At 62.9% G+C, this 25322-nt stretch overlaps 3 protein-coding genes across 5 annotated transcripts; 2 read left to right on the top strand and 1 right to left on the bottom strand.

Annotated features, from left to right (window-relative positions):
• The first annotated feature begins 1000 nt into the window (after positions 1–1000).
• Positions 1001–8737, top strand: LOC136319128 (NACHT, LRR and PYD domains-containing protein 6-like). Of its 3 annotated transcripts, none has more exons than XM_066252509.1 (8): positions 1001–1271; positions 1980–2260; positions 2515–2553; positions 2798–4571; positions 5573–5668; positions 6761–6931; positions 7006–7173; positions 7908–8737. In XM_066252509.1, the coding sequence occupies exons 1-8, from the start codon at positions 1243–1245 to the stop codon at positions 8044–8046; spliced, it is 2697 nt and encodes an 898-aa protein (XP_066108606.1). In that variant the 5' UTR covers positions 1001–1242; the 3' UTR covers positions 8047–8737. The 3 variants fall into 3 exon arrangements, with proteins under 3 accessions (XP_066108606.1, XP_066108605.1, XP_066108604.1); XM_066252508.1 differs by having other exon boundaries at positions 1005–1271; positions 1965–2260; positions 5576–5668; XM_066252507.1 differs by having other exon boundaries at positions 1005–1271; positions 1965–2260.
• A 2135-nt stretch (positions 8738–10872) lies between these two features.
• On the top strand, positions 10873–19232 carry LOC136319127 (protein-glucosylgalactosylhydroxylysine glucosidase-like). Its single transcript, XM_066252506.1, has 14 exons — positions 10873–11171; positions 11411–11694; positions 12057–12267; positions 12342–12777; positions 13593–13712; positions 14707–14838; positions 15038–15149; positions 17332–17404; positions 17499–17635; positions 17727–17860; positions 17971–18066; positions 18275–18372; positions 18451–18662; positions 18738–19232. Exons 2-14 carry the CDS (start codon positions 11436–11438, stop codon positions 18839–18841), a joined length of 2124 nt encoding a protein of 707 aa, XP_066108603.1. The 5' UTR covers positions 10873–11171; positions 11411–11435; the 3' UTR covers positions 18842–19232.
• Positions 19233–22462: 3230 nt separating this feature from the next.
• On the bottom strand, positions 22463–23912 carry LOC136320950 (interferon-induced transmembrane protein 5). The gene is made up of 2 exons (XM_066254096.1): positions 23534–23912; positions 22463–23040 (listed from the first exon to the last, which is right to left on the bottom strand). The coding sequence occupies exons 1-2, from the start codon at positions 23723–23725 to the stop codon at positions 22828–22830; spliced, it is 405 nt and encodes a 134-aa protein (XP_066110193.1). The 5' UTR covers positions 23726–23912; the 3' UTR covers positions 22463–22827.
• Positions 23913–25322: the final 1410 nt, after the last annotated feature.

Below are 25322 nucleotides of genomic sequence, written 5' to 3'. Positions count from 1 at the left end.
ATAATTTTCCCATCTTAAATCTTGAATTTAATCACATCTGCCAAGTTTGTTTGTTTGTTTATTTATTTATTTATTTATTTATTTATTTATTTATTTTCTACAGAGCCAGAGAGTGAGCCAAAGAGAGGGATAGACAGGGAGAGACAGACAGGAACAAAGAGAGATGAGAAGCATCAATCATTAGTTTTTCATTGCACGTTACAACACCTTAGTTGTTCATTGATTGCTCTCTCATGTGTGCCTCGACCGCGGGACTTAAGCAGACCGAGTAACCCCTTGCTGGAGCCAGTGACCTTGGGTTCAAGCTGATGGGCTTTTCCTCAAACCAGATGAGCCCGCAATCAAGCTGGTGACCTCGGGGTCTCGAACCCGGGTCCTCTGCATCTGGCGAACTCGGGGTCTCGAACCCGGGTCCTCTGCATCTGGCGACCTCGGGGTCTCGAACCCTGGTCCTCTGCATCCCAGTCCGATGCTCCATCCACTGCGCCACCGCCTGGTCAGGCTGCAAAGTTTTTTATGACATGAGAAAACTTTCACAGGGGCCAGGGATTAGGACCCCATGTCCACGGGGACTATCATTGAACCAACCACGGAAACATCCACACAAATCCTAACATGGTCACCTAACAGGCACACACACACGTCACACAGACACCGTCTGAAGAACACCACACTCGGGTGGCCCCATGTCTGTCACGTCCAAACCTCTTCCCATCAGTCTGTTCAAGCCCCACTTTGGAAACTTCAAAAGCCCTTCCCTGTCCCTTTATCTCCTGTCCCCAGGTGACAGCTTCTCTCTCCCTAACAACACCCCCAGCTCCTCCTCTGTTCTCCATCTCCTTCCACCTAGGAAGCCCTTTCTCACCCCTGCCTTCAGAATTTAACTCAGTTCTGAGCCAGCTACCTCCTCCATGCAGCCCACCTGGTCTGCACAGTCACCTGCTTACAGCCACGCCTCCCTGCCACACCCCATGGGTCCTCAGGGAACATTAACTAAATAAAGGAAAGGAGAGAACCAAAGGTCGCCAAGCAGAGCTCTTGAAAGGTGCTACAGTCTGAGTTTGGGAGCTGGATGACTATTGGACGGACATCTCAGTACTGGCTGAGCTAAAAGACCTGGACCGGGGGCAGGGATGGGGCTGGACGACCCCCTTAGGACTCGGCTGTAGTCACGGTGCAGAGGGGTCACCTCTCTGAGCCCCACCTCTGCCCCTTGAGTTCTAGATCTAAGGGCCGGTCACCATGGACCAGGCTGAGGCTTCCTCCCTCAGGTGAGTGCTGGGTCTCATGCTGGTCACTCGGGACCTGCCTAGTCTCAACCCTCTGGGGCCACCGCCTCACCCTGCTAACTCTTTGGGCCTTCACACCCCCTTGTCCACATCCTTCCCCCACTGCCCAGGCTCCAGATTCTAGGAACGCACTGCAGGGTCTGTCCCCCAGCAGAAAGTCAGACTCGGACTCCTGTGCAAGGCCCCCAGGTGGGGGTGAGTGCAGGGGTAGTGGGGACCCAGGACAGCAGCCTGGGCCAGAGGGGGATTCGGGCTCCCTGCTGAGGCCAGCTCTGTCCCAGGCTCCCAGGAGAGAGGAGGCAGGGAAGGGGTGAGGGCAGGTGAGGGCACAGGCCAGGCCAGTGCGTGAAAGGCACCGTGCAGCAGGGGAGTCACGAAGTAAACGCACCCCGAGAGGCCTGGGTCTGTGGCATCCAGTACCTGCCCGGGAGTGTCCCCACCTCACTGCAGGCAGCGACTCTGCTCCAAGGCAAAGCCCCACCCCAGATCCTGGTGGGGGAGAGAACTCCCTTCTGCTCAGAGGATCAGGCTGGTGGAGCCCCTGATCTCCGTGGGTGCCTGGGCGTGCGCGCGCGCGCGCATGTGTGCGTGTGTGTGTGTGGGGGGGTGGCAGGCGGAGAGGAGGGGCCGGGGTTTGGGGATGCAGCCCACGTGCTGACCCTGCTCTCCGGCCAGCCTGCCGGCCCCCAGCGTGGCGTCCCGCGCGGCCACCACCCGCGAGCTGCTTCTGGCGGCATTCGAGGACTTGAACCAGGAGCAGATGAAGCGCTTCCGCCACAAGCTGCGGGATGAGCCGCTGAACGGCCGCAGCATCCCGAGGGGGCGGCTGGAAAGCGCGGATGCCGTGGACCTAGCCGAGCTGTTGACCCAATTCTACGGACCGGAGCCTGCGCTGGATGTGGCCCGCAAGACCCTGAAGAAGGCGGACATCCGCGACACCGCCGCGCGGCTCAAGGAGCAGCGGCTGCAGCGTGAGCCCAGGGTGTAGGGGGACGAGGGGTCGCAGGGTCCCTGTACCTCCATTCCTTCCCGGGACACAGGCCTCCCACCCTCCCGCTTCCCCAGAAAGGCCCGGTGCGTCCCCTGCCCGTGCAAGCTTCACCCACAGATTCACGGGCCTTAAGTGCTGGGACCCTGGGTGCCCTTGAGGGTGGCGACGCCTCTCCATTGCTCCCCTCCCCCCGCGCGCACGTTTAAGTGGCCTCATGACAGGTGTTCCTTTCAGGGCTCGGGCCCAGCTCTTCAGCGCTGCTCTCCGTGTCCGGTAGGTCTCTGGGTGGGACGCGTAGGCCCTGAGCTGCCCCAACCGGGAGTCCTGGCTTGAAGCAAGCGTGGCCTCTCGCCAGTCTGGTTCTGACGGCGGCTCCCAGGGAGGAGCGGGCATGGGCGGGCTGTGGGTCGGCGAGGGGGGTTGGGGCGCATCAGGGGAAACTGAGACCTGAGCAGGGTGGGAGGGCAGCTGGCACAGCCCGCCCCATCCTCGGCCCCCTTACCCCTCCCCCTCCCAGAGTACAAGAAGAAATACCGAGAGCACGTGCTGTGGCAGCACGCCAAGGTGAAGGAGAGAAACGCGCGCTCGGTGAAGATCAACAAGCGCTTCACCAAGCTGCTCATCGCGCCCGAGAGCGCCGCCCTGGAGCACGACGCCCTGGGACCCGCGCAGGAGCCCGAGCCGGAGCGCGCTTGGCGCTCGGACACCCACACCTTCAACCGCCTGTTCTGCCGCGACGAGCAGGGCCAGCGGCCGCTGACCGTGGTGCTGCAGGGCCCGGCCGGCATCGGCAAGACCATGGCGGCCAAGAAAATCCTGTACGACTGGGCGGCAGGCAAGCTGTACCACGGCCAGGTGGACTTCGCCTTCTTCCTGTCTTGCCGAGAGCTGCTGGAGCGACCGGGCCCCTGCAGCCTCGCCGACCTGATCCTGGATCAGTGCCCGGACCGCAGCGCGCCAGTGCGACAGATGCTCGCCGAGTCGGAATCGGAGCGGCTGCTCTTCATCCTGGACGGCGTGGACGATCTGCCGCCTCCGGGGCGGGAGGAGGCGGCGCCCTGCACGGACCCCTTCGAGGCCGCCGGCGGCGCGCGGGTGCTGGGCGGTCTGCTGAGCAAGGCGCTGTTGCCCAAGGCCCGCCTGCTGGTGACGACGCGGACCGCAGCCCCGGGCAGGCTGCAGGGCCGCCTGTGCTCTCCGCAGTGCGCCGAGGTGCGCGGCTTCTCCGACAAGGACAAGAAGAAGTACTTCTACAGGTTCTTCCGGGACGAGTGGCGGGCTGAGCGCGCCTACCGCTTCGTGAAGGAGAACGAGACGCTGTTCGCGCTGTGCTACATGCCTTTCGTGTGCTGGATTGTGTGCACCGTTCTGCACGAGCAGCTGAGGCTTGGCCAGGACCTGTCCAGCACCACCAAGACCACCACGTCCGTGTACCTGCTTTTCATCACCAGCATCCTGGGCTCGGCGCCCGCCTCGGACAAGCCCCGGCTGACACGTGAGCTGCGCAGGCTGTGCCGCCTGGCCCGCGAAGGCGTTCTGGGGCGCAGGACCCAGTTCGCAGAGCAGCATCTGGAGAGACTGCAGCTTCGTGGCTCCCTAATCCAGGCGCTGTTTCTCAACAAGAAAGAGCTCCCGGGCGTGCTCCAGACGGAGTTCACCTACCACTTCATTGACCAGAGCTTCCAGGAATTCTTCGCTGCTCTGTCTTACCTGCTGGACGAGGAGGAGCCCCGCGAGGCGCCGCGCGGCGCTGTAGGGGAGCTTCTGCGCTGGGGCGCGGAGCTGCGCTGCCACCTCGTGCTCACGACGCGCTTCCTCTTCGGGCTGCTGAACGCCGAGCGGATGCGGGACATAGAGCGCCACCTCGGCTGCGTGGTTTCAGAGTGCGTGAAGCAGGACGTCCTGAAGTGGGTGCAGGACCAGAGCCAGGGGAGCCCTCGGATGGGGCCAGAGGGGGCCGAGGGGGCCGAGGAGACCGACTCCCTGCACGGCACTGAGGAGTCAGAGGAATCGGAGGAGGAGGAGGAGGAGTTCAACTTCCTGCTGCAGCTGCTCTACTGCCTGTACGAGACGCAGGAGGCCGCCTTCGTGCGCCAGGCCCTCCAGAGCGTCCCTGAGCTGGCTCTGGAGTGCCTGCGCTTCAGCCGCATGGACGTGGCTGTCCTGAGCTACTGCGTGCGGTGCTGCCCGGCGGGACAGGCATTGCGGCTGGATAGATGTGCACTGCCCGCTGTGCAGAAGAAGAAGAAGAGCCTGATGAAGAGACTGCAGGGCAGCCTGAGCGGGAGCTCGTGAGTCTCGGGGCGGGCGCCCACTCCCAGACCCACTCTGTGGGCACCCGAGTGTTCATCTGGGCATGGGGAGCCTGTCCCCAAATCAGAGGCAGAACTTTAGGGCTGGTTGTGCCCACTCTCTTGTGAGGCAGCCTCCCAACGGCCACCTTCTTCCCCTGGGTGTCCTCTCCATGACCAGCCCCAAACACCCCCAGCCATCCACAGCCAAGGCAGACTGCAAACTTTTTATAAAACCGCCCACTTTTGCAGTGCTGGTCAATCTGGTCCCTACCGCGCAACCAAACAGCGCTGCGATTGGCCCACCATGAAAGCTGGACCGCCCACTAGTGGGCGGCAGGGACCAGTTTGACTAGCACTGCAAAAGTGGGCGGTTTTTATAAAAAGTTTGACGACCCCTGCATGGCCATGTAGCTCTACACTAGCCCCAACCCGCGCCCCGGGCTTCCGCACAATGACCTCTGCAATACACCGTGCCCCCTGTGCCTTGAGCCTTCGCACCTGCTGTTTCCTCCACCCAGATCCTGGCCTGCCCGCATGGCCAGCCCAGACTCCTCCAGTTGGCCTGGGACCCCCTTAGGTCCAAACAGTGCCCCATGACCACCATAGGCCATGCCATCTGCCCATGCCTGTTTCCTTCCCCAGACTTTCAGCTGCTTCAGGGCAAAGCTGTTGGTGTCATTGTTTCTGGCACTTAGCTCCAACCCGGCACCTGACCCAGGGGCTCAACATGTTAGGAGAATGAATGTCAGGACGTTGCCAAGGGCTGGTGATGCCCATCGCAGGCTCAAGGGCAGACCCACGCTGGCAGTATGGGAGACAGGCTCCTAGTGGACGCCCATAGACAGCTCCAGGGGGAGGCACACGAGGTCGTGGGTGAGAGGTTTCACTTGGGTGTGGGGTGAGGACAGAGGCAGCTCTGACACGTGAGGACCACAGGAAGGAGGGAGGGACTGCAAGGGGCTGGGGGGGGTTGGACTTCACCTTCTTCTCTTTCCCAGCAGTTCTCAATCCGCCACAAGAAAACCCCAGGCCTCCCCACTGCGTCCACTCTGCGACGCCATGACCGACCAGCAGTGTGGTCTGACCAGCCTGACGTGAGTGACCTTGCCCCTGTCCCCTCCCCTGGAAGGGACACAGAGCAAGATGTCCCGGGAAGGACAGAGGTGTGACCCTGTCTGGGGATGGCGAAGGGGGGACAGGCTGAGAGGCCGTGGCTCCTGGTGTACCGTGCTGGGCTCAACAAGCCCTGCCCACGTGGGGCATAAGAGTGGAGGGCCGGGGTCTATCATTGGCTTAGGTGCTAGTTAGGAGGGGAGTCGGTCCAATCCAGGTGGGAAGCAGGGTCCAGCTGAGCATTCCGGGCGGGCGTGGAGGAGACCGGAATGTGTTCCTTCCCAAGGGGAGGCTGCTCCGCGCCGTAGGGAGGAGGCCAGGCCTGGCCTCTGAGCCCTTGAGCGAGTCAGTCGGTTTGAGCTCCAGCCTCTTCCCTCTGAAAAGGAGCCAGGACAGTCGTTCTCAGAGGGCTGACGTGAGAATCAGTGAGGCCACACAGACACCGCCCTTAGGACGTCCTAACTCTCCCTGTTAGCTGTCACCCAGTGAACAGAGAGTCCGAACAATACAAGAGCCGGTGCTGATGGTGGTGATGGGGCTGGGTGGTGACAGGGGTTCGGTCCCGTCCTCATGACACAGTCACTTAGTTTATTTGGGGGTATTTCCAGTGACCTGGAAGCGGCACAGGGATCCACAAGGTGATCAGCACAGCTGGGCCATCGGTCCTGCCACTAAACTAAATACACAACGCTGTTTATCACAGTATTTATTTATGATGACAAAAAAGTAAAAGCAGCATACCTCCTGGCCGTCAGGGCCTGGCTAATGAAACTGCGGCTGCCTTAACGTGAGGGACAGTTCTGTGGAGGTCAACGTGTGGCCAGCCAGGTCTGTCTGGGCTCCTCAGAAAGCCCGTGGCCAACCGCGTCTTAAAGAAGACAGGAGTGTGGTCCAGTGTGCGCACCTGTGCTCACGGACCCCAGGGTCACCTGTGGTGACAAGGAGCAAGGGAGCTGTGCAGCCAACGCATCTCCATACTGAACCTCAGCGTCCAGGGAAGGGGCAGTTTGCACAGCTGGGGTGCAGCGAGGTGGCCCAGGGACCTGAGATAGACCCTGCGCTCTGGACCACAGGCTGTCCTGCTGCAAACTCCCGGACTCGGTGTGCCGTGACCTGTCCAAGGCCCTGAGGAAGGCCCCCGCCCTGACTGAGCTAAGCCTCCTTCACAACGGCCTCAGCGAGGTGGGGCTTCGTGTGCTGAGCGAGGGCCTGGCCTGGCCGGGGTGCCGGGTGCAGACACTCAGGTGAGGTTGCGTCTGGGAGGGACTGAGGGATGGGACCCCCCCCCCAGCAGCTCCTGAAGTCAACCTTCCTCCAGGCTGCAGCAGCACGGCCTCCAGGAAGCCCTCCAGTACATAATCCGCGCGCTGGAGCACAGCCCTGCACTGACCACCCTAGACCTCAGCGGCTGCCAGCTGTCGGGACCCACGGTGACCTACCTGTGCGCCGTCCTGCAGCATCCAGGATGCCGCCTGCAGACCCTCAGGTGGAGGCCGCCGCGAGGCGGGGGCTGGGAACACACCTCTCCGGCCTGGGTTGGGGTGGGAATCTGGAGGCTGCCCCTCGGCCAGCGATTTTCAACTGGTGTGCCGTGCGCGACAAGAACTTCTCAAACAGGCAGTACCTGACTAGTCAGCCGGGGACACTGACCTCTTTTCCCTTGGGTTACCAAATTTAAAAATGACAGTAGCCAATACAACAGCAGTGTGGTGTGAATTAATCAAAATTACACTTTTTTTTTTTTTTTTTTTTGTCAGACTGGCAAAAAAGACACATTTTCTGGTGTGCTGCAGAATTTTAGTAATTAGTTTACGTGTGCCATGAGATGAAAAGGTTGAAAATCGCTGCCCCAGGCCCTGAAAAACAGCCCCTCCCAGGGTCCTCACGAGCGACCGCAATCCCTGGAGACTCACCCCACAAAGCCCTGGCCCCAGCCCTTGGACGCTCTGCCAGACCAAACAGCCATCTGTTGTCTGGTGCCATGATCACAGTCTGGGTCAATGATCCCCACTCTCTCTTACTCCTCAGAGGCCTGGAGGGCAGTTCCTCAGCCTCTGACCACCTCCAAGGGGCCATCTTCTGTCGCTGTGCAACTGTGGCCCAGCCCAGGCCAATAGCCCCACCCCTGTCCCCCTGCTCCCCTCTCATCACCCCCCCCCCGCCCTGGACTCTCCCTGCCTCCCACCAACCCCCGCCCCTGTCCTCTGTATGTGGCTGTAGTCTGACCTCCGTGGAGCTGAGCGAGCAGTCACTGGAGGAGCTGCGAGCCGTGAGGACAGCCAAACCGGACCTGGTCATCACACACCCAGCGCTGAGCAGCCACTCTGAGCCTCCCAGGGGACTGAACACGGCCTTCTGAGGCCCCGGAGGCCAGTGCCAGCAGGAGGACTCCAGTCAGAGGAGTCCCTGTTCTGAAGGTGTGAGGATGTCGCTCTCAGCTGTGGGGCCCTGGACAGGCAGGGAGAGGCCTAGGTGGACATGGCCCCTTTCATGGGACAGGGTCTGGAACATGCCCCTCCCCCCTACAACATAGGGACAGCCAGAGACGACTCCTCCCCTTAACCTCCACGGGGGCTCCACCCACCTTCCTCTCCTGGGACCCTCCAGCCGCCTCCTTGCAGACCCCCCACCACAGCACCCACCACGATGCCGAGAGCCCTGTGACTGAGCACCTGCCGTGGGTTGACATTGACCTGCTGTGCTGGGTGCAGAGTGGCGTCTTCCCTGGTCCCATCTCCATCTGCTCTAGGGGACCCGTGGCCCCACAGTTCTGCCCCTGGCCACCAAGGATCATGTAAGGGCTGACCCTTGACCACCCAGAGGTAGACAGGCCACCATCCCCCCCTCAGGAATGTGGGTCTTGACTTGAGGAGTGAAGCCATCCCTGTGGCTGTGTGCTTCAGCCCAGAGATGTCCACTTGCTGCCTCAGGTCTTCAGGAACAGAGACCAAGACAGAGTGGAATTGGCAGTGGCCCGGCTCTGGATGGTGGCTGGGATGGTGTGGGAGGTGGGCAGCCTGCGTCTGCTAATAATAAATCCTTTGCAATCATTTGTTGTTTCTGTTGCACTTGGCCAGGTGTCCTAACCACCCTTCCTTTGGTTCCTAACCCATCTTCATGGGGTGGGGCTGTAGTGCCTGTTTCAAAGATGAAGACACCAAGGGTCAGGGGGACAGCCCGGCTGCAAGGCTTGATGGACAGGCCAGCAGTAGCCAGCCCTCAAGTTCCTGTTCAACACTGCTGGGCTTGGCCAGCTCTTGAGACCCCACCCAGGTGGAGGGGACCCGAGAGTCAGCCCCTCCACTTCCCAGAGGAAATGCCATTTCATAATCGACTTCCAAATCCAGTCATTCATTCTACAAAACAGACAAAAGCCCCTGCTCCCCCCTCCCAGAGCTGGCATTCCAGCTGGAAGACAGACAATAAATACACGTAGCAAATGGGGCGGGAGAGACTGAACCAAGGGCTTCTGTGACCTGTAAGGGGCCTGGGAACCTCACTGAGGACAGGGGCCCTGGGGACATCCTGAAGGAAAGTGTTCCGGGCCAGGGACGAGCAGCTGGGTGTCAAAGCCACGAAGGGTAAGTGTCCCGGTCAGTCCAGGCTGCTTGCTGTAACAAAACACCATACACTGGCAGGTTATCAGCAACAGAAATTTGTTTCTGACCATTCAGAGGTCTTCCCGGGGCAGATGCTGGTGAAGACCCCGTCGTGTTCACGGCTCACGCTCTGGGAACTGCAAAGTCCACAATCAAGGTCAGGGGTCCCCAAACTTTTTACACAGGGGCCCAGTTCACTGTCCCTCAGACCATTGGAGGGCCGGACTATAAAAAAAAACTATGAACAAATCCCTATGCACACTGCACATATCTTATTTTAAAGTAAAAAAACAAAACGGAAACAAATATAACATTTAAAATAAAGAGCAAGTAAATTTAAATCAACAAACTGACCAGTATTTCAATGGGAACTATGCTCCTCTCACTGACCACCAATGAAAGAGGTGCCCCTTCCGGAAGTGCGGTGGGGGCCGGATAAATGGCCTCAGGGGGCCTCATGTGGCCCGCGGACCGTAGTTTGGGGACCCCTGATCAAGGTGCTGGTTACTTCACTGTCTGGGGAAGGCCCTGCTCCTGGGTGCAGGTGGCTCTTCACGCGGGTAGAGACCTCGCTTGCTCTCTGGCCTCTTCTAAGGACACGTGCCCCAATCTTGATGGCTCTTGACTTAATTACCTCCAAAAGGCCCCGCCTCCAAATACTATCACACTGGGGATTAGATGTCAACAGACAGGTTTTGGGGCCACAGACATTCAGTCCACAGCAGGGAGCACTCTCAGAACGTCCAAGTGTCGCAGAAGAAGGAAGCCAGGCTGTGTGGAGCGGGGGAGGGGGCCTACGTGGCTTGTCCTCTGCTGAGGTGGGTGCCCCTGCAGACCTCTGAGCAGAAGGCCTGGTCTGACCTCACCACCCTCAGGCCCAAAGGGCAGAGCAGAAGCAGAAAGCATGGCGTGGGCTAACCCAGGAAGTTACTGTGGGACAGTGATGGGCAGGCCTGCAAGGCGGGACCAGCGGGTCTGGTGGGTGGAGGTAGATAGGGGACCACACAGGTGGAGGTGTGGCAGGAGGAGCAGTTTCAGGGGACATGTTGCATCTGAGTGTCTCTGGCTGCAACCGAGTGGAGAACACCTGTGTCATTGGGGTCCAACACCTGGGTCAGCCTGTGGAGTGAGACACGAGGATGAAACAGGCCCAGGCCCAAGGCTGGAGCGTCCAGGTGGGCAGGTGGGCAGGAGAGGAGATAGAGGAGGAGAGGCTGAGGAGAGGAAGAAGGGACCTGGGCAAAGAGGAGGACACTTCCGCAGGACACCCGGGACTCTCCTGCAGGGCAGGCAGCAGGGAGGGCTGCAGCCCGAGGCCCCTGCCCCTCTCGGACCCGCCTTGGGAGACATCTCTGGGGTTAAGGTTGGCACCCTGTTTCTCACACACGTTCCCTCAAGGCCCATCTCCGCCCGCGGCCCACCGGGTCTGCACAGCGAGCCACGCAGCCTCAGGGGTTGGGATCCGGGCTGTAACCCAACCCACACGCGCTGTCCCGGCCTCGTCTTTCCTGCGCGCCCCGGGGGCGGGGACCAGCCGTCCGTCCCGCCCGCCCTGCACCGCCCTGCACCGCCCTGGGGGCGGGGATTGAGGGACCTTCCGGCCGACACGGTAGCAACAGGGCACCTCTCCGTCCCACCCGGCGGGGCTGCGGTGAGCCCAGAGACGGCGGTGACCCTTCCTCCCGAGGCTCTGGCCGGGCCTCTCGATCCCTCAGCCCCTCCCAGCGCCCTAGGACTGCACCCCCCGACACCCCACAGCGCGCCAAGGCGGCCTCCTCGGGGAGCAGTGTTCGTGGGCGCAGGCCTCCTCACTTCCACCCACAGGGTGGGGCTCTGGGATTGCGGCCTGGAGAGAAACGGAAGGGTTAGGACCGGGTGTCTCAAGGTGTAGTCTGGGGACTAAGTTGGGTCCTGGGACATCAGTATTAGGGGTGACGGCTTTTCCTAGGGTGGCTCCAAAGTGGGGTTTCTGAGAACCAGGGCTGCCCAGGTGGGCCTACCCGCCTGCCGTCATCTGTTGAGGACGTCAGCCACGTTCCAAGGGCAGGGGGCTTTGGGGTTAACCCTGTCAGAAGAGGGAAACCCAGCCAAATAGGGGGTCCCCTGACCCCCACCCTTTTCCAGGCCCCTCCTTTGAAAAAGGCCCCCCATGGCGGATGCTGGTGAAGACCCCACCGTGTTCACGGCTCACGCTCTGCCCGGTGACCCCCGGCTCTGGGCCACCGTGACCAACGCATACTTGGGCACACGTGTCTATCATGACACCCTGCATGTGAGTGGTGTATACAATGGGGCCTTGGGGGATACACACCGGGCCATTCTACCCAGTCCCCTCAACGTCCAGCTGGAGGCCTCTGCAGGGACAGGAGAGCCGATGACCACGGCCTTTGTTCTGGACACTAACACAGGTAGCCTCTGCTCGTCCTGCTAGCCCTCCTCGCCCCAGCCGTTGTTCCAGATTAGTGGGGGAACTGATCCTCCCCTGGCGTCTTCTAAGTCAAGATGCCCAGCTCAAAGGAAAGGCCCCGGGCCGCTGCCTTTTGAGACCTAGTGGACAGGGCAGTGCTCCTGGACTGGCAGGGTCTGGGAGCCCCAGTGAACTGGAACTTCCTGCACAGGGCAGCTCAGCTCCGGTGGCGGGTCTGCCTCCCTGAAGGGCGAGGGGGGCTCCACTCCCAGCGCAGAAAGGCCAGCAGCCTGGTAACTGTTCTCACTGGCCCTGCGTGGGGCAGGGAGGTGACTTGCCTGTTTTCCCCTCTGCCACCCCCAGGGTCCTTTCTGCACACCCTGGAGGGCTCCAGCTTCCGGGCCTCCCAACGCATTTATGCCCACCGCACCCTGCCGCATGTCCTGGCCTTCAGTGTGTCCATCACCCGCCTGGCCACGGGGAGCCGGCCCATCACGGTGCGGCTGCGGTCTGCCTTCCGCCCAGAAAGCCCAGACTTGGACCTGCACTGGGGGCCTGACTTTCGGGGAGCCCGGTGAGAAGGGGCTGGAGGCCAGCCGGGTGGCCCGGGGGGAAGCCTGTCCCTAAGACACAGCCATGCTCTCGTAGGTATCTGTATGGCCTCACGCTCACCCCTGAGCAGCCTGGGGGGCTGCAGCAGGAGGTGCACATGCTGTGGACACCAGTGCCCCCAGCCCTCACCCTGGGGGAAGGTGAGGAAGACAGGACCTGGGAGTTCCTGACAGTGGTGGGCAGCAGCCAGGCTGAGGCCCAGGCCTGCCTCGCCGAGGCCCTGCAGCTGCAGGCCAGGGGCGCTCTGTATACTGCTCACGCCCAGGCGTGGGCCCAGCTCTGGGCAGGCTGTGGCCTGGATGTGGTGGGGCCCCTGTCGCTGCGCCAGGCCCTGCGTGGTGCCCTCTACTACCTTCTCAGTGCCCTGCCCGAGCCCGGGATCCCGGGCTACGGCTGCCACGGACTCAGCCCCGGGGGCCTCGCCAACGGGAGCCGTGAGGAATGCTACTGGGGCCACGTGTTCTGGGACCAGGTGAGCATCATCCCAACGCACACCTGCCGCAGGGTGGGTGGCGCACGGGCACAGAGGGTCCTGTGGCTAAGGTACAAGCAGGCTGCTGCCTCTGCCCTGCCTGGGATGGGAACTGTGGTTGGGGAAGCACAGGGGGCCATCGCAGAAAGGAAGGCTTCCTGGAGGAGGGGGCATCTCAGCCAAAGGATGTGGGAGTTTGATGAATATGTGATTCTGCAAGGAGACCAGAAGGCACAAAGTCCCAGAGCTGGAAGGGTGCATGGCGTCTAGCCAGGGCTGGGAGCTGTGCCCCCCGCCCCCGAGGCAGGAAGGGCAGTTAGAGAGGGAGATGCAGGAGCCGTAGAGACTTTTTAAATTGGGGTTGACACAGACAGATGTGTGTTCTGGAAAGACCCTTGTAGCCGCTGAGGGAGCATGGAGGGAGGAGGGTGAGGACTCAGGCAGGAGTGGGAGCCAGGAGAAGTGGGGACTTGGTGACCAGTGGGCATGGAGGGTCCAGGGAAGCCGGTGCTATGGGCGTGGAGGGGCTGAGTCAGGCGGGCAGCGCACAGTGAGGCAGGCCGCCCACACCCGGACCCTGACCTGTGCCCCAGGCCGACCCAGATGCCCACTGGGGAGGTGAAGCCCTGGGCAGGGGTCCATAGGGTCTGAGCTGGAGATGAGGATGTGTGGTGGGCAGGCGGGGAGAGCCCAGGACAGACCCAGGTGGGCAGCAAGGAGCTGTGCTGTCTCTGAGGCCCCTCCAGGGCAGAGAGAGGGGGAGGGGGGCGGGGGCGAGCACTCCGGGACAAGGGACCCCTCGGCTGTGCTCTCAGGATCTGTGGATGTTCCCCAACATCCTCCTGTTCCAGCCAGAGGCCGCCAGGGCTCTCCTGCAGTACCGCGTCCAGACGCTGGGCGGGGCCCTGGACAACGCCCGTAACCTAGGCTACCAGGTGAGGGGGGGGGGGCTGAGTAACCCCCTGCAGGGGTCGTCAAACTTTTTATAAAGACCGCCCACTTTTGTAGTGCCGGTAGACCTGGTCCCTACCGCCCACTGGTGGGCGTTCCAGCTTTCATGGTGGGCCAATCGCAGCGCTGTTTGGTTGCACGGTAGGGACCAGGTTGACCAGCACTGCAAAAGTGGACGGGTTTTTTTGTTTTTTGGGGGTTTTTTGGGGTTTTTTTGTATTTTTCTGAAGCTGGAAACGGGGAGAGACAGTCAGACAGACTCCTGCATGCGCCCGACTGGGATCCACCCGGCACGCCCACCAGGGGGCGACGCTCTGCCCCTCCGGGGCGTCGCTCTGCCGTGACCAGAGCCACTCTAGCGCCTGGGGCAGAGGCCAAGGAGCCATCCCCAGCGCCCGGGCCATCTTTGCTCCAATGGAGCCTTGGCTGCGGGAGGGGAAGAGAGAGACAGAGAGGAAAGAGAGGGGGAGGGGTGGAGAAGCAGATGGGCGCTTCTCCTGTGTGCCCTGGCCAGGAATCGAACCCGGGTCCCCCGCACACCAGGCCGACGCTCTACCGCTGAGCCAACCGGCCAGGGCCAAAAGTGGGCGGTTTTTATAAAAAGTTTGACGACCCCTGCAGGGTACCTCAGAAGGGCTTGATATTGCCAGACCTTTCTCTGGAAGGGGGGGGATGTCTTGGATTCTTACAGGGGCTCAGCAGCATGCCCCAGCCTGTACAGGTGGAAATGGCCTGGATAGGACCCCCCCGGGGGCCCCTCACTGCCCTGCATCGGGGCAGCCCACAGTGAAACCAGCAGAGGCCACCTGGTCATACTGGGCACATGCAGTGAGCACTCGGGCAGTTGGTGCCCCCACCTCTACCCTCTGTGGCTTAAGGATGAGAGCATTAGGAAATGCATGGGCCGCGCCCCCCCCCTCGCCTCCCCCCTCCCCCCACTGAGAACAGAATCAGGTCTGCATTCCCCCCAACCCTCAGGGAGCCAAGTTTGCCTGGGAGAGCGCTGGTTCTGGCCTGGAGGTCTGCCCTGAGGACGTTTACGGGACCCAGGAAGTCCACGTCAACGGGGCTGTGGTGCTGGCCTTCCAGCTCTATTACCACAGCACCCAGGTGAGGTGTCACTGTGCCCACCAAGAGTGACTGCTGCTAGTGTGGCCACCTCCCCCCACCGGGCTGGGACTTCCTGCCTGGAACCAAGCCTTTCCCTCTGTGTGCTCGGAAGGGTGGGCATTGGCAAGAAGTGCAGCGGCCACTGGGAACTATAGAGCCGTGGGTGCCGTGGCCGCTGTCCAGCCCGGTCCTCCTGCAGGACCTGCAGCTCTTCCAAGAGGCTGGTGGCTGGGATGTGGTCCGCGCCGTGGCTGAGTTTTGGTGCAGCCGGGTAGAGTGGAGCCCTGAGGAGGAGAAGTACCACCTGAAGGGTGAGGGCACGGTGGATGGTCCTGGGACAGGGGCGGTAGGTAGCCATGGGGGATTGGGCAGCGGTCATGAAGGGGGCGTGGATGGTCATGGGGCAGGGGCGGTAGGTAGCCATGGGACGTTGGGCAGCGGTCATGAAGGGGGCGTGGATGGTCCTGGGGCAGGGGCAGTAGGTAGCCATGGGGGGTTGGGCAGCGGTCATGAAGGGGCGTGGTGGATGGTCATGGGACAGGGGCAGTAGGTAGCCATGGGGGGTTGGGCAGCGGTCATGAAGGGGGCGTGGATAGTCATGGGACGGGGGCAGTAGGTAGCCATGGGGGGTTGGGCAGCGGTCATGAAGGGGCGTGGATGGTCATGGGACAGGGGCAGTAGGTAGCCATGGGGCGTTGGGCAGCGGTCATGAAGGGGCCGTGGATGGTCACAGGACAGGGGCGGTAGGTAGCCATGGGGGGTTGGGCAGCGGTCATGAAGGGGCCATGGATGGTCATGGGGCAGGGTCAGTAGGTAGCCATGGGGGGTTGGGCAGCGGTCATGAAGGGGCGTGGATGGTCATGGGACAGGGGCAGTAGGTAGCCATGGGGCGTTGGGCAGCGGTCATGAAGGAGCCGTAGATGGTCATGGGACAGGGGCAGTAGGTAGCCATGGGGCGTTGGGCAGCGGTCATGAAGGAGCCGTGGATGGTCATGGGACAGGGGCAGTAGGTAGCCATGGGGCGTTGGGCAGCGGTCATGAAGGGGCCGTGGATGGTCACGGGACAGGGGCGGTAGGTAGCCATGGGGGGTTGGGCAGCGGTCATGAAGGGGCCGTGGATGGTCCTGGGGCAGGGGCAGTAGGTAGCCATGGGGGGTTGGGCAGCGGTCATGAAGGGGCGTGGATGGTCATGGGACGGGGGCAGTAGGTAGCCATGGGGGGTTGGGCAGCGGTCATGAAGGGGCGTGGATGGTCATGGGACGGGGGCAATAGGTAGCCATGGGGCGTTGGGCAGCGGTCATGAAGGGGCGTGGATGGTCATGGGACGGGGGCAGTAGGTAGCCATGGGGGGTTGGGCAGCGGTCATATGAAGGGGCGTGGATGGTCATGGGACAGGGGCAGTAGGTAGCCATGGGGCGTTGGGCAGCAGTCATGAAGGGGCGTGGATGGTCACGGGACGGGGGCAGTAGGTAGCCATGGGGCGTTGGGCAGCGGTCATGAAGGGGGTGTGGATGGTCATGGGACAGGGGCAAGTAGGTAGCCATGAGGGGTTGGGCAGCGGTCATGAAGGGGGCGTGGATGGTCACGGGACAGGGGCAGTAGGTAGCCATGGGGGGTTGGACAGCGGTCATGAAGGGGCCGTGGATGGTTGGGGCAGGGGCAGTAGGTAGCCATGGGGGGTTGGGCAGCGGTCATGAAGGGGGCGTGGATGGTCATGGGGCAGGGGCAGTAGGTAGCCATGGGGCGTTGGGCAGCGGTCATGAAGGGGCGTGGATGGTCATGGGGCAGGGGCAGTAGGTAGCCATGGGGGGTTGGGCAGCGGTCATGAAGGGGCCATGGATGGTCATGGGGCAGGGTCAGTAGGTAGCCATGGGGGGTTGGGCAGCGGTCATGAAGGGGCGTGGATGGTCATGGGACAGGGGCAGTAGGTAGCCATGGGGGGTTGGGCAGCGGTCATGAAGGGGCCATGGATGGTCATGGGGCAGGGGCAGTAGGTAGCCATGGGGGGTTGGGCAGCGGTCATGAAGGGGGCGTGGATGGTCATGGGACAGGGGCAGTAGGTAGCCATGGGGGTTGGGCAGCGGTCATGAAGGGGCATGGTGGATGGTCATGGGGCAGGGGCAGTAGGTAGCCATGGGGGGTTGGGCAGCGGTCATGAAGGGGGTGTGGATGGTCATGGGACAGGGGCAAGTAGGTAGCCATGAGGGGTTGGGCAGCGGTCATATAGGGGCCGTGGATGGTCATGGGACGGGGGCAGTAGGTAGCCATGGGGGGTTGGGCAGCAGTCATGAAGGGGGCGTGGATGGTCATAAGAAGGGTAGATTGTCATGGGTGGGGGGCGGTGTAAATGGTCACGAGCTGGGAGCAGATGGATACTCCTTGGCTCAGCATGTGACTTCCAGCCCCTGATGTTGCCAGCCCCACAGGGGCCAGTGGCATCAGGGAAGGTCTCTAAGACCCTGAACTAAGCACCGTCTTGCCTGTTGTGCCCAGGAGTCATGCCCCCTGATGAATACCACTCAGGGGTCAACAACTCTGTGTACACCAACGTCCTGGTCCAGAACAGGTCAGACCCAGCAGCCCACCCCAGCCCCGCCCTGCTATTCGGGGAGCCAGCCGGGGCCCCCGGGCTGCAGCCTCCCCCTCCCTGCCTCTCCTAGCCTGCGCTTTGCCGCAGCCCTGGCCCGGGACCTGGGGCAGCCCGTCCCCAGCCGCTGGCTGGCGGTGGCTGAGAAGATCAAGCTGCCCTTCGACCTGAAGCGGGACTTCCACCCCGAGTTCGATGGGTATGAGCCTGGTAGGTGGACCGGAGCCCCTTCAGCACCCCTTCCCCACATCGAGTCCCCGCCCTCCTCCCCCCCCCTCATCACCAGCCCCTGTGTCCCCAGGAGAGGAGGTGAAGCAGGCAGATGTCGTGCTCCTGGGGTACCCTGTCCCCTTCTCCCTGACCCCTCACGTTCGTAAGAACAACCTGGAGATTTACGAGGCTGCGACATCTCCCCAGGGCCCTGCCATGACCTGGGTAAGATGGGTAGTGGTCCTTACGGCAGCTCCAGCCTTGCCCCCACTGGCCTCAGTCTGCCCCCGCGCGGTGGACCTCACTTCTGCGTGCCCTCTGACCTTTGACCCCAGAGCATGTTTGCTGTGGGCTGGATGGAGCTGAAGGACCCCAGGCGGGCGTGGGACCTGCTGGAGAGGAGTTTCGCCAACATCACCGAGCCCTTCAAGGCCAGCCTGACCCCAGCCTCAGCCCACGCCCTGACCACACCTGCCTCCTGATGGGGCCCCCGGGTGATGGGGGCAGCAGGGGTCACAGCAGGGTCACAGCCCTGGCCATTCCCACTTGACCCTCCGGGAGTAGGGACAGTGCCCTCAGGACTGCCTGTGTCCGGGGGACCCCGGACTGACCGCCAGACTGACCGCCTTACCCCTGCAGGTGTGGACGGAGAATGCCGATGGGTCTGGAGCCGTGAACTTCCTGACAGGCATGGGGGGCTTCCTGCAGGCGGCGCTCTTTGGGTTCACGGGGTTCAGGTGAGTGCGGTGGCCGGCGGAAGGGGGTCACCCGCCCCTGCCTGCCTGCCTGCCTCACAGAACCGCCCCCTCTCCCAGGATCACCAGGGCTGGTGTGACCTTCGACCCCATGTGTCCGGCGGGGGTCTCCGGGGTGAGCGTCTCTGGCCTCTCCTACCAGGGGAACAAGCTTGACTTCTCCTTCTCCGAGGGCTCGGTGACGCTCGCGGTCAGGACCCGGGCCAGGCCCTGGGCCTCCCCGCTGGAGGTGGAGCTGTGGCCATCTCAAGACCGGCTTCCCCTGTGTCCAGGTAGGCGACTGCCCCCAGACCCAGCCAGGCGCCCGGAGCCCATGAGCCCCTGAGGTGACCCTCCTCTCCTTGCAGGACACAAGGTCTCCTTCCCCTGCTCCGCTGGCCGCATACAGAGGTCACTCTCGTCGGAAGCAGAGGCAGCAAGTTCTTCAAAATGTCCTGAGAGAAATGTTTGAAGACACTGGAACCCACAGCACCCCTTCTGGGACACCTCGGATCCTCCAGCCCCACAGGGTCCCTCGCCTGGTGCTCCCATGGGCCCCACACTCCCTGCAGCTGGCTGCAGCCCCGCTCCTGGGCCCCCTCCCAGCCTGCTGTCTGCCTCCCGCTCACCCTCCCCCTGGCAGCTGGGCTCCTGGACCCTAGGGAAGGTCTGGATTCTTCCGCCTGAAGTTCAAGACTGCCTCCAGCCTGAGCTCTTCCTGGTCTAACCCCCGTGGATGGGTGATTTCCCCGTGGCCTTCCACAGCAGTGTGTCTGCGCCCACCCCTCTGGGCTAGCACCCTCACCGGCTGTACCTCGGGGTCCCTTCTCCAGGGAGGGCGGGGAGCGTCAGACAGAGGCAGGCTCGGGCTGTGGTGAGGAGGGCGGCAGGGAGCGAGGGGCACGGGGGACTTGCTCTGCAGAATGACTCTGACTCACGGCAGCTTCACCACGGAGAACGTTTTATGTCACAACGCTGGGGGTCAGTCGTGGCTGGGTCCAGGTGCTTTTGGGCTATCCTGGGCACTCAGCATCCTCAGTCGTTGACGCCTCCGGTCTCTGGGACACTTCAGGCGGGTTGAGCGGCTTCCATCACGTCCTTTCCTCAGCCGAGTGGAGCAAGACCGGTGTCTCCTCTCTGGCCAGAGGGAGCAAGCCCAGCGCACATGGGTTCCAGGCTGTGGCCCTGGGTCCATCTGTCCTGAGCAGGCTTCCCTCCGTGGCCCTGGGTCCATCTGTCCTGAGCAGGCTGCCCTCGGCCGAGGCCCTGGGTCCATCTGTCCCGAGCAGGCTGCCCTCCCTGGCCCTGGGTCCATCTGTCCCGAGCAGGCTGCCCTCCCTGGCCCTGGGTCCATCTGTCCCGAGCAGGCTGCCCTCGGCCGAGGCCCTGGGTCCATCTGTCCCGAGCAGGCTGCCCTCGGCCGAGGCCCTGGGTCCATCTGTCCCGAGCAGGCTGCCCTCGGCCGAGGCCCTGGGTCCATCTGTCCCGAGCAGGCTGCTCTCGGCCGAGGCCCTGGGTCCATCTGTCCCGAGCAGGCTGCCCTCGGCCGAGGCCCTGGGTCCATCTGTCCCGAGCAGGCTGCCCTCGGCCGTGGCCCTGGGTCCATCTGTCCCGAGCAGGCTGCCCTCCGTGGCCCTGGGTCCATCTGTCCCGAGCAGGCTGCCCTCCCTGGCCCTGGGTCCATCTGTCCCGAGCAGGCTGCCCTCCGAGGCCCTGGGTCCATCTGTCCCGAGCAGGCTGCCCTCCGAGGCCCTGGGTCCATCTGTCCCGAGCAGGCTGCCCTCCCTGGCCCTGGGTCCATCTGTCCCGAGCAGGCTGCCCTCGGCCGAGGCCCTGGGTCCATCTGTCCCGGACAGGCTGCCCTCCGCCGAGGCTCTGCCCAGCTTCTGCCGGGGCCTCAGCCCCACCGGTGGCTTGTCAGACTTGGGTCCTCAGGGGTTTCCCAAGAATGAGGTGAGGTGGCGAGGGTCCTGCCCGCGCACTGCCTGAGGAATTAAAGTCGGTGCTGGGAAAAGCCGCGTCTGCTCTGAGGAGCCCCTTGGGAAGTGAGGACACGCGGTGGATCGGGCTTCCAGCCAGTCCCTGGTCACTTAGAGTGAGTGGGTGGGTCTTGTCCTCCGCTGCTCCCATCCCTCCTCTCGCTGGCCAAGTGTTTTCTGGCGAGAGGCAGTCCAGGTTCTCCAAGAAGCAGACACCAGGCAGACAAACTGATGGACATGGGGTGGGTGGAGGGGTGGGGGACCCCACGTCCAACTCCGTGTGGCTGCGGGTGGGGGTGGAGGGGTGCAGCACGGGGAGCAGAGTGGCCTCCAGGGGAGATGGCCAAGTTGCAGACCAGCCCACGCGCCAGTACCAGCTCCCCCAGGTCCGTGGTGGGGCTCTCGGGCACCCACAGGCCATCCTTGCCCAGTGAAGGCCCCGGCAGGTCTGCTAGAGCAGCGGTCCCTGTGCGGGAGCCCTGGATCCGGGCGTGGCACCGGCAGCAGGTGGGGGTGCTGCCCGGACGGAGCGTGATGCTGCTGTGCGTGCAGACCACCCATGTGCGCGGCCACCCGTGTCTATGGCGGGGCGACCCTCTGGGGTGACAGCGCATGCGTGCTGGGCTCAGGGACCAGGGTAGCTAATGGCCTAAATCACATCAGCGTTCCTCTGCCTGCCCAGGACACAACCTGGGTGCCAGTGACCTTGCCCCCTACCTGACCTGACCACACACTCTGGAAAATCATTGCTTCCTGATGACCCACAGACCGTCCCATGCTGGGGACATATACCTGGCCACACACGGGCTGACCCTGCTCCCAGCCTCTCTATCCAGCATGGGTTGGTTCCGCCTTGGGCTAAACCTGGAGCTCAGGGTTGGCAGGCTGTCTCCATCCTGGTCCAAGCACTGGCACAGTGCCCTTGTCTTTGGTCCAGCGTGGGACCTGTGCCCAGCACAGGCCAGTGCTGCGTCTTCATCCCCAGACCCCAGCCAGCACAGCCCTCTGCCTCTGGGGTCTGGCTCAGGCAGCACACATTCCTGGGCCTGGGGCACTGTGGGCACTCAGCCAGGGCACTGTGGGCACACAGCCAGGGCACTGTGGGCACTCAGCCGGGGCACTGTGGGCACACAGCCACGGCACTGTCTGCCGGTACACTGGAGATACCTCGGTCTGCTTTTGGGGAATCCGAGTAAGTGGTTAAGCAGACCTCCACCCCCAGCCCATGCAGAATGGGTGGGCTAAGGGGGCTCCCTTGAGACGCAAAGGACCCTGGGCGGGGTGCTTGAAACCCTGAGTCACACTGTGCTTAAGCCCCTGCAATTAGCCTGCCCTGTCATTGGCCCGGCCGCAGCAAGGCCCAGGGGACCTCGCCCCCAGCCACACAGGGTGTGTGCATGTGTTTAGCCACCCACCTCTGCCAGGCCACTGGGTCAGGGGGTGCCCAATGCAGGGGAAATACAGGGACATGCATTGAGTGCCAAGGATGCTCAGAAAATGTCCTTGCCCCACAGTGTCCCCTCTGCACAGCTCTGTGGGCGGAGAGGGGATGATCCCATCTGTGCGTGAATGGTGTGTGTGCATGACAACATGACCATGCCTGTGTGGTCTTTGTGTCCAGCCCTACTGACTCACTGCAGGGACCCAGATTTCTCAGAACTAAAGGGACACAGGGGTCAATACAATGACCCCAAGAAGGAGACTGGCACACACCTGACCCATAGACAGGAACGTGCAGGAGAGACCTCGCTGGCCAGGGACTCCCGCTTACCTTGCACGCAGACACACACACACACACACACACACAAACACGCATGCGCACACAGACGGGACGGGCACACGTGGAATCAGGGAGACACGCCGCACATGTCCTGGAAGACAAGCCACTAAACCACAGGACCCAGCAGGGCAGTGGAGATGAAAAGATGAAGTTCCCGAACTTGATTCTAAAATACTCGGGCGCCTCCACCCAGAAGCCACAGGCCGCACAGTGCCCCAGGGGAGAGTTGGAGGAACATTCAGGACAGGCTGACCCAGCACCGACGCTGGGGTTCAACCAGGGGACTTGGCTGTGGGTGTCCCTAGGGTGGCTCTCCTCAGGAAGACACCTTCTCCCACCCCAGCCAAGAACCAGGCCCAGGTGGCACCTTCTGGAACCAGGCACTTTTTTAATTGAAACCCAGGCTAAGCCTGGTAAGTGGGGAGGGAGGGTCCGGCTGGATCAAGGAGTTAGGGGACCAGAAATCATCAAGGTTAGGGTGAGGACCCTGGGGTTCGAAAGGGGGGTCTTCAGGATCAGCATTGGGTGCACAGCCTGGAGCGAGGGGGGTGGGCATCAGGCCTTCGAGTAGAATCGGGTTCCAGGAGGTCAGGGTGTGGCGCCCCAGGGGTTAGTGTCCTGGGGGGAGGTGTTAGTGTCCTGGGGTTAGTGTCCTGGGGTTGGGGGCCCCAGGTGAGGACAGGGGTAGGGCCCGGCTTGTCAGTCATAGTCCGAGTCCTCAAACTTGGTGCTGAAGAAGGCCGCGGAGTCCTTGGCCAGCCGGGACAGGTGCAGGGCCCCGGTCACCACCAGCGCCAGGATCAGCAGAGGCGGCACCAGGGCCCACATGGTGGCCAGGATGTTGTAGCACTTGGCTTTGGAGCCTAGACGCCGGGCCTCCTCCAAGTCTCCAGCCACCTTCTGGTCCCGGGCCTGCAGACAGCAGCAAGGCCTGTTCCCTATGTGCACAGGACCTGGTGGGGGGCCGGTTCCCCCACCCCAGGCAGCCACTGGGTCCACACCTTGGAGGGCCATGCCGAACCCAAGATCTGGATGGAGGAATGTGGCCTGAGGGGACATTGACTTAGGCTGAACCCACTGCCTTCACTGCCCCCAGCTGGACACACAGGTTTGGCCCCAGGTGGGGGCGGGGAGGGGCCCCGTCCTCAGCCTAAAGCGGGCCTGGAAGGTGCCTCTACCTCCTCCCAGACCAGCATAAGCCTCCAGGAATCCTTGGTGGGTAGGGAGCCCGCTGGGGTGCTGAGACCCCCGCCAGAGAAGCTGAAGCTAGGGGCGTGGCTCACGGGAGCCTCAGAGCACCCCCGTCGCCCCTGCGCTCTTTGGAGCGGCCCAGACCCCCTCCCAGCCACCCCTCCCAGCTCCCCGGAGACCGCCTCCGCCCCCGCTGGGGCCGCAGCCCGCCCACCTTGATGGAGTAGGCCAGCGCCAGGAAGCCCAGGCAGCACAGGTTCAGGTAGAGGGTGCTGAACACCGACCAGATCAAGTGGTCGCGGGGCGGGGGGCACGGCGCCCCCAGCGCCACGGCTGTGTGCGCTGCGCCATCGGCCTTGCGGGGCGTCGGGGCGCGGGGGTCCTCGCGGGGGTACGCGGTGTCCATGGGTTCCAGCGCCGTCGCAGCCTCGCTCCGCTCTCGCGCGGACGGGGCGCCCGGGGCCGCTTATACCCGCCACCGCCCCGGCCGCCGGCGCTAAATATAACGACAAATTACAGCCCGGAGCTGCAGCCTCGGAGCGCGGCGCCCCGCCCGCCCGCCCCCCCCCGCCGCGCGAGCCCAGGACGCCGAGGAGGGGGCTGCAACACCACATCCAGGACCTCGCACCCCGCGGCCCCGCCAGAGAGCCCCGCACCGTGCACAGCCCTGGGGCGGGAGGCGCGTCGCCGGGAGACACGAGGCACCTCATCAGGGCACCTGCTGGGGGTGCGCACTGGCTGCAGACCACCCATCAGAGCCTCCTCCCCCGCAGCAAGAGTTGGAGGGGCCACCTAAGAGCCTTGGTGGGTGCGAGGGTGCCTCAGCTTCAAGGACGGGGTTGCTGAGACCACAGACACTCCATCCCCAGAACTCAGAGTGCAGGCTCTGCCCATATCACCTTCTGGCCACCAATGTCCGGCCTTGGGAATAGAGAGTCCCTGCACCTGTCCCTCCTCTTGCAGGATCACATCCCTGGGCCTGACATCCCTCCTGTGAGATGTGGGACCCCTGGGGACAGGGGCACCCTCGTTTGAGGCATTGCCCACCACAGACAAAGCACAGCCCCCAATGGGCCCAGAAGTTGGGGTGCTGCAGTGGCTATCACAAAGCACCTGTGGGTGATGGGACTGAGCAGGGAACCCACCAGGAAGAACTGCTGACCACAGACCAGACCCAGCAGGACGGACCTCTCCCCACAGCTGGAACCCAGGCACACTCAGGTCCCCAAAGAGCAGGGCTGGTGTCGAGATCATTCACCGCCCTGACACCTGTGGCCACCAGGCTTTCTCTAGCCTCTCCAGAGTGACTGTGCAGGGCGTGGGGAAGGGGGATGTTCAAGCTCAGGACAGCCCCACCACACGTGTACCAGGCCCAGACAAAGGCTTACACCAGAAGCCTGGGGGGCCCAACAGCTGGAGAACCTTCTTGGGATTTGACAGCGTCTCCAGCCAGCAGCCCCAGCTGGTTTAGTGAGATGGTGGGAAGATTGGTCCTTCTCAGGGTTCCTCCTGTCCTTTGGGGCTGAGAGCTCTGTCCGTCCCTGGCCCCTGGGTGCCCCTGCCTCGCTGCAGAGGAGCAAGGACAGAGCTGCTGGGCTAGGAGAGGCAGCAACAGGACAGAGTGATGGTGGGACCACTCGGGAAGGGCTTCGGGGCCTGAGCTCCATCCCTGCACCCTCCGTGCAAACACCCATCCGTGCAAACACCACGGCCTCCCAGAGGCCCTGCATGCCACGCTCACCCACCTGGACAGTTCAGAGTCAGGGAGGTTGAGCAGTGCCCCCTGCCCAGGAAATTATAGCATTGTCACCTACAATGACGCTTTACTGAGGTGAGTTGCAGACAGGCATGCTTTACAGCAGGGGTCCCCAAACTACGGCCCCACGGGCCGCATGTGGCCCCCTGAGGCCATTTATCCGGCCCCCACCGCACTTCCGGAAGGGGCACCTGTTTCATTGGTGGTCAGTGAGAGGAGCATAGTTCCCATTGAAATACTGGTCAGT

This window comes from Saccopteryx bilineata, chromosome 1 (assembly GCF_036850765.1).
Source record: "Saccopteryx bilineata isolate mSacBil1 chromosome 1, mSacBil1_pri_phased_curated, whole genome shotgun sequence".
NCBI classification, from domain to species: domain Eukaryota; kingdom Metazoa; phylum Chordata; class Mammalia; order Chiroptera; family Emballonuridae; genus Saccopteryx; species Saccopteryx bilineata.
This window is presented reverse-complemented; position numbering and strand designations above follow the sequence as displayed.

Coding starts and splice junctions, on each gene's coding strand:
- LOC136319128 (XM_066252507.1), top strand. CDS start 1,243: ATGGACCAGGCTGAGGCTTCCTCCCTCAG. Junction 5,669..6,760: donor TGTGGTCTGACCAGCCTGAC/GTGAGTGACCTT, acceptor TCTGGACCACAG/GCTGTCCTGCTGCAAACTCC. Junction 6,932..7,005: donor TGCCGGGTGCAGACACTCAG/GTGAGGTTGCGT, acceptor ACCTTCCTCCAG/GCTGCAGCAGCACGGCCTCC.
- LOC136319127 (XM_066252506.1), top strand. CDS start 11,436: ATGGCGGATGCTGGTGAAGACCCCACCGTGTTCACGGCTCACGCTCTG. Junction 17,636..17,726: donor GTTCGATGGGTATGAGCCTG/GTAGGTGGACCG, acceptor CTGTGTCCCCAG/GAGAGGAGGTGAAGCAGGCA. Junction 18,067..18,274: donor ACATCACCGAGCCCTTCAAG/GCCAGCCTGACC, acceptor TTACCCCTGCAG/GTGTGGACGGAGAATGCCGA.
- LOC136320950 (XM_066254096.1), bottom strand. CDS start 23,725: ATGGACACCGCGTACCCCCGCGAGGACCCCCGCGCCCCGACGCCCCGC. Junction 23,041..23,533: donor CGCTGGCCTACTCCATCAAG/GTGGGCGGGCTG, acceptor TGCTGTCTGCAG/GCCCGGGACCAGAAGGTGGC.